Source organism: Macrobrachium nipponense, chromosome 4 (genome assembly GCF_015104395.2).
Source record: "Macrobrachium nipponense isolate FS-2020 chromosome 4, ASM1510439v2, whole genome shotgun sequence".
NCBI lineage: Eukaryota > Metazoa > Arthropoda > Malacostraca > Decapoda > Palaemonidae > Macrobrachium > Macrobrachium nipponense.
The window spans coordinates 129,319,023-129,330,315 of record NC_061100.1 but is presented as its reverse complement, the minus strand read 5'-3'; the positions used below and the strand labels follow the sequence as shown (position 1 = coordinate 129,330,315).

Sequence of the window (11,293 nt, the reverse complement as noted above, 5' to 3'; positions counted from 1 at the left end):
TGAGGAAAGTTAACACTAGAGCTTCAAAATTATGATATTAACAGCATAACCACAGACCATAATTCAATGACAGTAATATTCACTAACCCTTTTTTTCTTGAATAATTAGTATAATATAAGAGTACCACTATTTCTGGTTAATTTTCCTTTGAATCAGAAGCATATAACATATTACAGAGTTAAACATATCAGTCTTATGTATTACTGTGTGGTCTGAACATTTCGGACATTTATTTTAGTAGCAAATTGTTAGTTTTACAGACACTACACCCAACAAAATAGGGATTGCATTGGGAAAATCCGGTTTTTGGTTGTAGGAAAACCCAACACTAATGAAATACAGCTGTATATTTTAACCTTTCTAAAGTAAGGCAGTTGGTCTTTTCCCAAACACCCTCAACACTTAACCTAACCTTGGACACTGTAAATTAAGATAAATTAGGTTGTGATAACTAATAGAGTTGTGACCTAACCCAATCGCACGCATCTTAACCTAACTTAAGGGACCAAATCCGAACCCAAGTAAAAAGGTCACAGGTAAAAAGTCACAGAAAATAAGTCAGAAAAAAAGGCCAAAAAACGTCGCAATCATTCTTAGATAGCGACCCCCAAGGGTTTCAACTTGGTATGTAACCACATTTGCGTGATGTTTAGTACAAGCCCGTTGGGGATTATTGTAAAAACATAAACAAAAGACTAAATTAATGTGACTTTTTTTCTGTGACTTTTCTCTTTGCAAAATCGACTTCTATTTGTGTTTTTTTTTTCCTGTGACTTTATAATCGGGTACCCCAAAACCTTACCTAGCTTGGGAGCTATGGTCCCACAGGAGCCCCACTGTCTAACATGACTTACTATATCATGGAAGTGTTAGAATACATCCCTGTATTGCACTTAATCTGTACTTTAGACCTGCCAAAATATATGGTTTCCTACTGTGGCCCACATTAATTGTAGGATAAAAGGGTGCTCAGTACCTTTAAACCAGCTAACTTGCTGCAGAACTGAACGTTAGAAAAATTCAGAACAGAAACTAAAAATATCTAAGCGAAATATTGCAATACCGTTGAAATATCCACGGAACAAGAGTTACATGTCCACAACAAAGGAGCCATGACTGAAAACTGAAGTCAGTGCCTCCTTTTTCAAGCAATGCCAGAATTCCAAAACAAAACTTAATTGGTGAACAACAGAACCAATCATGTTTCGACATTGCCTACGTACCCACATTTCAGAAAACGATGAAAATACGCCAGCCATCATTATCCAATATGCGACTAGACAAACAAAATCCGATTGGGGGAAGCGCCACGTTCATACACTTCGAAACTAAAACAAAGACCTTTAGAAAGAGTTCGATGTGATAAATATATTAATCGATAAATGCTTCGATGACAGTTAATTTCCCGTTTATTTTTGTTTGCCTTTCGTAATAGAAACAAAAACATACGAACAATGCAAATCACCCCGTACATGAACCCAGAAAAATCTTATGAAAAAATTATATAGAAACAGAATCGGAAATGTTATAAAAGTATGGTGCAGAAGATAAGTTATTATCTGCAATAAAAAGTTTTCTTCGACAGAAGTGAGGCGTATTTGTGTTAGAATATGTAGTGGGAAAGGAACTGGTTGCCGTGGTGTTCCAATATTTTTTTGGTTGGAGCTAGAGATGCTAAAATTCATAGGAGCAAAAACGTGAGATAAAAATGCTTCATTGGCAATAGAATGGTGGATGTGTGCAGATGACAAACCACTAATTTGGAAAAATAAATAGAAATGTTTTGACCTAGTAAAAGTATGGAAGCGTTTACGAGTGGAGAAAATTGAGAGTAAATGTGATCAAGAGGGTGTGAGTGTCTTCAACGCGATGTGCTGATGAACCTTCTGTAAAGATGTTTAAAGCGGCTAATGTTGTGCAAGCTTTTGGCACGGGGGGGTGGTTCATCCACTGTCCAGCAGTCAAGTATGCATGTAGCAGTAAAGTTCAATGTTTTACTCTTCAGAACAAAGGGAAATGAATTCATACTGAAAGACTCTCTCTCTCTCTCTCTCTCTCTCTCTCTCTCTCTCTCTCTATATATATATATATATATATATATATATATATATATATACTATATATATTCCTTTCGCGCTCAGGTATTCGCTGATTTGGAGCCAGCATTAACCCACCTCGACCTCGGTAGTGTTTTAGTGCTTATGGCAGCACGTAGCCATTATGTAAGTTATATCACATCACCGTGATTCATATACATACATCGAGCTACAATTGTCCTTTAATATCTAATTCACTCTACCTCGGAATTAATATATTTTCATATATGCTTAACCGAAGGGGACTTTTATTAGGCGATAATAGAATTGTCGGCACCTGGACACGAACCCAGGACACCATACAAATCCAGGAATGTCAGTGAAGCTTTTACCCACTCCACCACCGCAAGAGGCTATAAGTTAATGCCGTCTCTCACCCTCAAATACCTTTCGCGCTCAGGTATTCGCTGATTTGGAGCCAGCATTAACCCACCTCGACCTCGGTAGTTTTGTAGTGCTTATGATAACACGTAGCCATTGTATAAGTCATATCACATCACCGTGATTCATATACATACATCGAGCTACAAATGTCCTTTAATATCTAATTCACTCTACCTCGGAATTAATATATTTTCATATATGCTTAACCGAAGGGGAATTTTATTAGGTGATAATAGAATTATCACCTAATAATAACTTATAGCCTCTTGCGGTGGTGGAGTGGGTAAAAGCTTCACTGACGTTCCTGGATTTGTATGGTGTCCTGGGTTCGCGCCAGGCGCCGACAATTCTATTATCGCCTAATAAAATTCCCCTTCAGTTAAGCATACATGAAAATATATTAATTCCGAGGTAGAGTGAATTAGATATTGAAAGATATTTGTAGCTCGATGTATGTGTATGAATCATAGTAATGTGATATGACTTATATAATGGCTTCATGCTGTCATAAGCAATACAACACTACTGAGGTCGAGGTGGGTTAATGCTGGCTCCAAATCAGCGAATACCTGAGCGCGAAAGGTATTTGAGGGTGAGAGACGGCATTATCTTATAGCCTCTTGCGGTGGTGGAGTTGGTAAAAGCTTCACTGACGTTCCTGGATTTGTGTGGTGTCCTAGGTTCGCTCCCGGATGCCGACAATTCTATTATCGCCCAATAAAATTCCCCTTCAGTTAAGCATATATGAAAATATATTCATTCCGAGGTAGAGTGAATTGGATATTAAAGAACATTTGTAGCTCGATGATATATATATATATATATATATATATATATATATATATACATTATATATATATATATATGTATATATATATATATATATATATATATACTATATATATATATGTGTGTGTGTGTGTGTGTGTGTGTGTTATTATTAATAATAATAATAACTCTCCACAGCAATAATTCTCTTGCAAAGATCTCAAGTAAGGGTGAATTCAAATAGCATGCACTAGTATTGCTGAATCTTATGACATACAATTTCTCCAGCATACACCATGACATAACACCATTGCCACACAACACAGATACAACACCAATCATCGGCATTTCAAAGTAATTTCTCCAACACAATAAAAAAATAATCTGTGTATCCCCCTTATATTTGTGTCTTTCAAGGTACAACCAAAACATACATCCACACAATGCATTTCAATTCTCTTTTTATTTCCTTTTCTCTTCCTCCAAGATAAAGAAAATATCTTTTCTAAAAAAAAAGACTCTGCGGGCGTTTCACTTCATCAACTAATCAATCAGCTGATATCTTAGCATCCATGGTCAAGGTCAAATCCATACCCCAACACAAAGAAAAAAAAGGAGTTCACCCCCAATGAGAAAAAAAAAGGTTTCTCCCCCCCTGAGAACAACCCCTCAGTCAAGCGACAGAACAGCCCGAGGCATACACAGTAGTACCCCCATCTCCCCTTGAACAGTGTCTGAGGGCCCCCTCCCAAGGTATACACTAGTACCCTCCCCTGCACTATCTCTTGAGGGAGGCCAGTAGTACCCTCCATGCAACTATCCCCCCGAGGGATGCCAGTACCCTCTCAATGCAACGCACCTCTCTGCAGAAATGTGCTGAGCCCATAAAATTGTGGCCACTCTTGTCTCCAAGCCAGATATGCTTATCTAAGCACAGTTCACATGCATAGAAAAAAAAACATCTTAATACGCCCCTATGTTTTGAACAAACACGGATACATACGTCTATTATAAACAGGCGTGAATAAAGAAAACACGACACTGCTACTATGGGCAAAGAAAAAATGTTTTGACTTCTTGAACCAACCCCATTTCCCTGAAATATTTAAACAAAAACCCTCTCCCTTTGATAAACAATAGTTTTAACACTCACCACTCCATAATGGGAACAACAAGAACTCGAAATTCTCGCAAAACGCGGCACTAAACACAACACCCGCACGGGTATCTCGGAATACACTCGTCATCACACACAGAAGTCATACTGAGAGCGCCCACTGCTTCTAGGCTGACTGCCTGGGAAAAATGCTGAGTCCAACAAAATCCTTCCCTCCCTTTAGCACAGTTAACAGACAGATATTTTCTCATTTTTTCTCACTAAGTAACTGAAAACTAACAGCTTAACGATTTTCCATAATCCCACAAAGGCTTTGTTGTTCGAAAACTATCGCTAAGTCAAAACCCATAACCCCTTTTATTTTCTAACTGGCCACCCATCTCTACATTGGCGTTCCTAGGCATAAAGAAAAGAAAGAAAACTTTTATACCCCCTCTTAACCGCCTGCCACCACTGTTAATAGGGGGGATTCCCCCCCATTATTCATAAGGTAAGCGAGAGACACGAGCGGAAGGCAAACCACACACAACATTACACACACAGCCTCTCTCTCTCTCTCTCCCGGCAATCCCTCTCTCTCTCTCTCTCTCTCTCTCTCTAGCACCGACACCTCTCTCCATTCTAACAGGTAATGAAAATGAGAGAGTTGCGTCATAACATTAACGTTTATTAACAACGAATAAATAAATCAATCAATCAAGTAATCCAGTCTTACAGACTAACTCAAAAACCCCGAAATCGTACTTTGTCTAGTCACCAAAAAAAGTCTACACCCCTCTGGGAATTCTTTGTCCCTCTCCTCCAGAACCGTCTGTTTCAAAGATACAGAACACATCCCGGTAAGTACACACACAAGATTGACAATCATAGGTGAAACATTGTATATTATCATAAAAATGTCAAACAGACAACAAGCCAGTCTTCGGCTAAAGTAACTCAACACTCACCCAAACAGCCGGATCACTATAAACACTTAATAAAAAACTCCCGGCGAATGCCACGGCATCTTGCCTGTGACTTGAAGACCCTCTGTCAAAATCCTCCCATAGGCTTGGGTATGACACTCTTTTAACAGAAAGAGGCGCACACGCACATACAAACACACAGTTCGATAGCGCCTCACGGTTCTAGCTGCATCCAGTTTCACAAAGGCACTTTGAGAAGAGTTCATAAAACTGTCGTGCATTGACTTGTTGAACTAAGCATTTTTATCTCACGCCACCCCTAGAATCTCATTGTCAGCTACTCTTGGGTAGCTCTACACTGTTCTCCACATTCCATAGGTCAAAGGGAACACATGGACAATATATTATTAATCAAAAACCCTAGGCCTTACATATGTGTTTGTGTACGTAAGCATACACGAGTGAGTGTGTGTATGTAAAACTAAACATTTTGATGAAAGAATTATTTAATTATATATGATGGCATGCATATATCAACCAGGAACAAACCACCTCTAGTCTTTGAAGAAAAACTCTTGGTAAAACCTTGTTGTACCAACTTATAAAGCCACTTTATACTTATACAATTAGATAAATGTTGGCCGGAAACGGGAAAGCAAAGTATATTACAGATTTCAAAAGATTTTAAAGTTCAAGCAAATCAATTGTCTTTAAACCAAAACACGACAATGGAAAATTGTTCCGCAGACGAACACAAACGCATTTTTCCAGAGGTTGGTCGGACATAATGGAAGGCAAAGGAACCGGAATAATCCGTTCCTTTAAAAACAGTTCAGGCGAGAGACCCACAACACTTCACTGGGCGTTTTGTGAGAGGAGAGACTTGTCAAGAGGTGGGCGGTCCTCCACCTCCAGCTCGAGTTACGAACGACCACCTCCCTTTTGTTCTGGTGGTTATAATAACCTCCTCGTTCTCCCCTCATTACCTCTCCGGTGAAAATATTTATTCAACTCTCGACGTTTTCGACGCTCGACTTCATTGTGCCATTGTTGGCGGGGAGAGAGAGAGAGAGAGAGAGAGAGAGAGAGAGAGGAAGTCGATTTTGATTTACCACGCTCACTCGACTCTGGGTGCATATCGTTGTCAGTTTCTTTCGTCGCCGTTGGCTTTCTTGGCTATTCAGTTGCCGGCGTTTGCGATCAATGGCTCCTCGCAGACAATTTTTCATCGAGGAATTTAATCACCATCGTGGATTACGAGAAAGAGAGAGAGAGAGAGAACGTCGTCTTCGGAAATCGCGTTTCGTGTTCACAAAGGACTACATCATGATGTCACACTAAGTCTTATCCTCCATCGTTATGGGTCAAGGCTGACGTAATATGAGAGAAAACATTCTTGAAATGAAATTGCATGAATCTATGGAATTTCTTAATGGTTTTTTGTAGGCCATTAATGAAATAATTTCCCTTTATTTTTCATGCGATATTAAAATACACGAAGACGAGTTTGTCCACCCTTATTGGATCTTTACTGAACGTTCTAGTCAGCCAACCGGTTTTAGAGTTAATCTCCTTAGTTTTGAACCTATAAAATGAAATTAATTTTTTCATTTTTGGCCGAATCACACTGCAGCTTCGTCTCTTCCTTAAGCAACCATTGATCAAAATAGTTTCCCGCTTAACAAACCCTAACTAGGTCTACTCTTGTACTCTTAAGTGAATACTCGAGATCTTTGCATTCTGTGAAAAATTAAACTCTGTAAATTGTAGAATCTTTTATATTTCTTGTCTTCTGATTCATTTCTGTTGTTACATCTGAACTTTTAAAGTTATGTGACAGTCTCTGAGCAGAAATGTTACCTAGTTGATTTGATCTCGACAATTCTTGTTCCCTTCTCTACGCTGCTATTAATAGTTTGTACGGAAGAAACGATTTTTCCTTTGGTCTTCGTCGTTTGCAAATGAAACCTATTAAAATAAGGGTTTAATCTTGGTTTACTACCAAAGTAGTCATTCTTGCACATGACCTTAAAAGGAAATGAAACACGGTAATGCTATACCGATGTCATTTCACTTTAGAAATATGGAGGACAAATTTGTGTTGTGATGGCGAGCCATATTTTCTACATACGCGACGTCCTCATTTCTTTAAAGCATTGTTATGATATCAAGCGTTTATCATAATTTATATCAATGTAAGCAATATTATGAGCAAATTTACTTAGTTGTTTGATGGACTTACCTTGTGCGGCAGTTCGATGTCTAGCGACTTTAGTCGTTAAGTAAAATTCAATGTTACTAACAGGTAATTTAATGTTATGAGGTCAGGTATTTGTAAGTAGAAATGCCAAGAACTACTGAAGAGTACAGTAGCACCTGATCGATGATCGCTGTTATTATAAAATAATGAGAAAATCATATATCGATAAATGGATTACCCTCCAAGATTTCGTTTTCTGATACAAGTTTATCCATTCGCTCGTCGAGATGAGAAACTGTAGGCTCATATACAATTATTTTAACTCCCATGTCTCTTTCTTTCTCTTGTCTCCATGAATTCGCATGTAAGGACCTTCAGTGACCTCTTCCGATGACCCTACAACCTGGAAAATAAGACTAATATGAACGGCAAAATAAAATTCACCCGATTTCTTGACGTCCTCACAGCAGAACGAAATGTTAGCTCGAGTCGTCTTTTGCACCCCTGACATACCGGTCAGCCACTGCAAGATAATAAATCAAGATTTATGCCAAAGGCCTCTCGCTGGGACCCATGGGGTCAGTCAAAGCCGAAATGTAAGCTGATACTAGTAAGGCCTGAAAGGTGTAACAAGAGGAAAACATTGCACTTTCACTATGCAATAATTGTTAGGAGAGGTTGGGTAGCAAAAGGGGAAGAAAGAGAATATCAATGGAGGTGCAGTTAAAAGGAATGGAAGGGTTTGCAGCTAGGGGAGAGTGGGGTGTACTGACAGTACTAACCCACTACGGTCACTGCAGGGTAAGAGGAGCAAATGTCTCAGATTTCGTCAGGTGAGTAAGCTGATGTTGGCGAAAGTGAGAGGCCAGTATTTTGAGAGGTGCCATTTTCAAGAGTAGTCGTTCATGGTGAGAGAAGCCGTTCGTTGTCAGAATTTGGACAAAAAAGTCTAATGTGTATGTGTAGTGTATCTGTGTCTATTTGAATATTATTTTATCCTAACTTTAATGAATTTATATGCGTAAATATTTTATATGTAACATATATATGTATTATAATATGAGAACTTCCCTGATTTATATATATATATATCTATATATATATATATATAAATATATGTGTGTGTGTGTGTTTTGCATTCGAGACTTGGGTTGAGACAAATCAATCCATCTCTCTCTCTCTCTCTCTCTCTCTCTCTCTCTCTCTCTCGCTGAACTCCCAATCAGCTAGAAAATGAAAGATAAAAAACATGGAGATCCCTGCATTCTGAAGAGTAACTTAACTTTTCCAAATCTCTCGACGGGAAGGAGAGCACGACTGTGCCAAATCCAAACAGTTATTTCGTAGGTTTAGCTCTAACTATTCCTATTCCCATTCCTATATTCCTCCTTAGTCCGTTCCATCACTGACCCTTCACCGAGGCACTTTATCAGTCGAGGCATTTTCGTTATTTTTGCTGCTCTCTCTCTCTCTCTCTCTCACTCTCTCTCTCTCTCTTTCCCCCTTTCTTACCCACTTATGACAATTTACGATTGTGCAGCTCGTGGGGCGCAGGTGCATTCAATTAACCAGAAATCCCCTTCTCCTCCGACGGACAGTTATCTCCTCCTCCTCCTCTCTTCTTCTTCTTCTTCTTCTTCCTCCACCTCCTCTTCTCCTCCTCCTCGCCCTTGTGTCCTCCCTTCATGACCTGGCGGGCAAAAAGCCATTCATCATAGATATCGCGACGCTTAATGGCCATTTCACGGGTGCTTCATCACAATCTTCATTCGAGATATATAATATATATATATATATTATATATATATATATATAGCTATATATATATATATTATATATATTTATATATATAACATATATATATATGTATACATATATATATATATATATATAATATATGTATGTATACAAAATATTTCTATACACATATATATGCAATGTAAAATGGTATATGTGCAGCTACGTATATTTACATATACCATTTATATATATTTCGTCACTCGGAGGAACTTTCACACTCCCCTTTATCGTGTCGCCTTAGCTCTCCCTCCCCCTCTCTCCTCCCCTTGACTTTCGAGTTGTGAGATTTTTTTCGATCAAGTGCCTTTCTGGATATTTAATATTTCCCGGGACGTTTTTGTCGGTGTGTTTTATCTCATGTTCAATTATCCGTCTCCCCCTATTATCATTTTTGTGTTTTTTTTTTTTTTTTTTTTAGATTCTCTTTTAGTTTTCCCCGAGCATTTTCGTATATGCTTTAAAGATCCATTTAAGTATTCCTTTGATAATATCTCATAAACAATGACCACTCATTTGATCGCATTCATAGTGATTCCTCGATCATCTTTACCTCTGTTTCAAAATCCTTGTGCTGAATAAGTGTTATCAGTGCAGCTGAAAACCTTAGATTCAAAGGCAACCATTTCCGTTATTTATATATATATATATATATATATATATATATATATATATATACTATATATATATATATATATATATATATATATATATATATATATATATCGAGCTACAATGTCCTTTAATATCTAATTCGCTCTACATCGGAATTAATATATTTTCATATATGCTTAACCGAAGGGAATTTTTTCTCGATAATAGACTGCCTGGACAGGGCGCGAAACCATGGATCCTTTCAAATCCAGGAACGTCAGTGAAGCTTTTACCTACTACACCACCGCGAGAGGCTAAAAGTCAGGTCGCCTCACTCACCCTCATATACCTTTCGCGCGCGGGTAATTAGTTGGTTTGGAGACAACATCAACCCACCCCTAGACTCCGGTAGTGTTTGTAGTGCTTTTGACAGCACGTAGCATTCTATAAGTCATATCACATTTCCGTAATTCATATACATATCGAGCTACAATGTCCTTTAATATCTAATTCGTTCTACCTCGGAATTAATATATTTTCATATATGCTTAACCGAAGGGGAATTTTTCCCCATAATAGACTTGCCTGGGACAAAGGGCGCGAACCCCGTGGATCCTTTCAAATCCAGGAACGTCAGTGAAAGCTTTACCTACTACACCAGCGCGAGAAGCTAAAAGTTCATCGCATCTCACCCTCATATACCTTGGCTACGTGCTGTCAAAAACACTACAAAACACTACCGGGAGTCGAGGTGGGTTGATGTTGTCTCCAAACCCAAACTAATTACCTGCGCGCGAAAGGTATATGAGGGTGAGAGGCGACATGAACTTTTAGCCTCTCGCGGTGGTGTAGTAGGTAAAAGCTTCACTGACGTTCCCTGGAATTGAAAGGATCCATGGGTTCGCGCCCTGGTCCAGGCAAGTCTATATCGAGAACAAAAAATTCCCCTTCGGTTAAGCCATATATGAAAATATATTAATTCCGAGGTAGAGCGAATTAGATATTAAAGTAACATTGTAGCTCGATATACGTATATGAATCACGGAAATGTGATATGAATTATAGATTGGATACGTGCTGTCAAAAGCACTACACCATACCCGGAGTCGAGGTGGTGGGTTGATGTTGTCTCCAAACCAACTTAATTACCCGCGCGCGAGAAAGGTATATGAGGGTGAGAGGCGACATGAACTTTTAGCCTCTCGCGGTGGTGTAGTAGGGTAAAAGCTTCACGACCGTTCCTGGATTTGAAAAGGATCCATGGGTTCGCGCCCTGGTACCAGGCAAAGTCTATTATCGAGTTAAAAAAAATTCCCCTTCGGTTAAGCATATATGAAAAATAATAATTCCGAGGTAGAGCGAATTTAGATATTAAAGGACATTTGTAGCTCGATATATGTATATGAATCACGGAAATGTGAATATGACTTA

General features: G+C 38.6%; 1 protein-coding gene across 1 annotated transcript in view; it reads right to left on the bottom strand.

Moving 5' to 3' along the window:
* Positions 1–9,212, bottom strand: part of LOC135211500 (golgin subfamily B member 1-like) — a 28,365-nt gene extending 19,153 nt beyond the window's left edge. Inside the window, exon 1 of the mRNA XM_064244806.1 lies at positions 9,118–9,212. Coding sequence (XP_064100876.1) covers positions 9,118–9,212 — 95 coding nt within the window. The remainder of the gene's footprint in view (positions 1–9,117) is intronic.
* Positions 9,213–11,293: the final 2,081 nt, after the last annotated feature.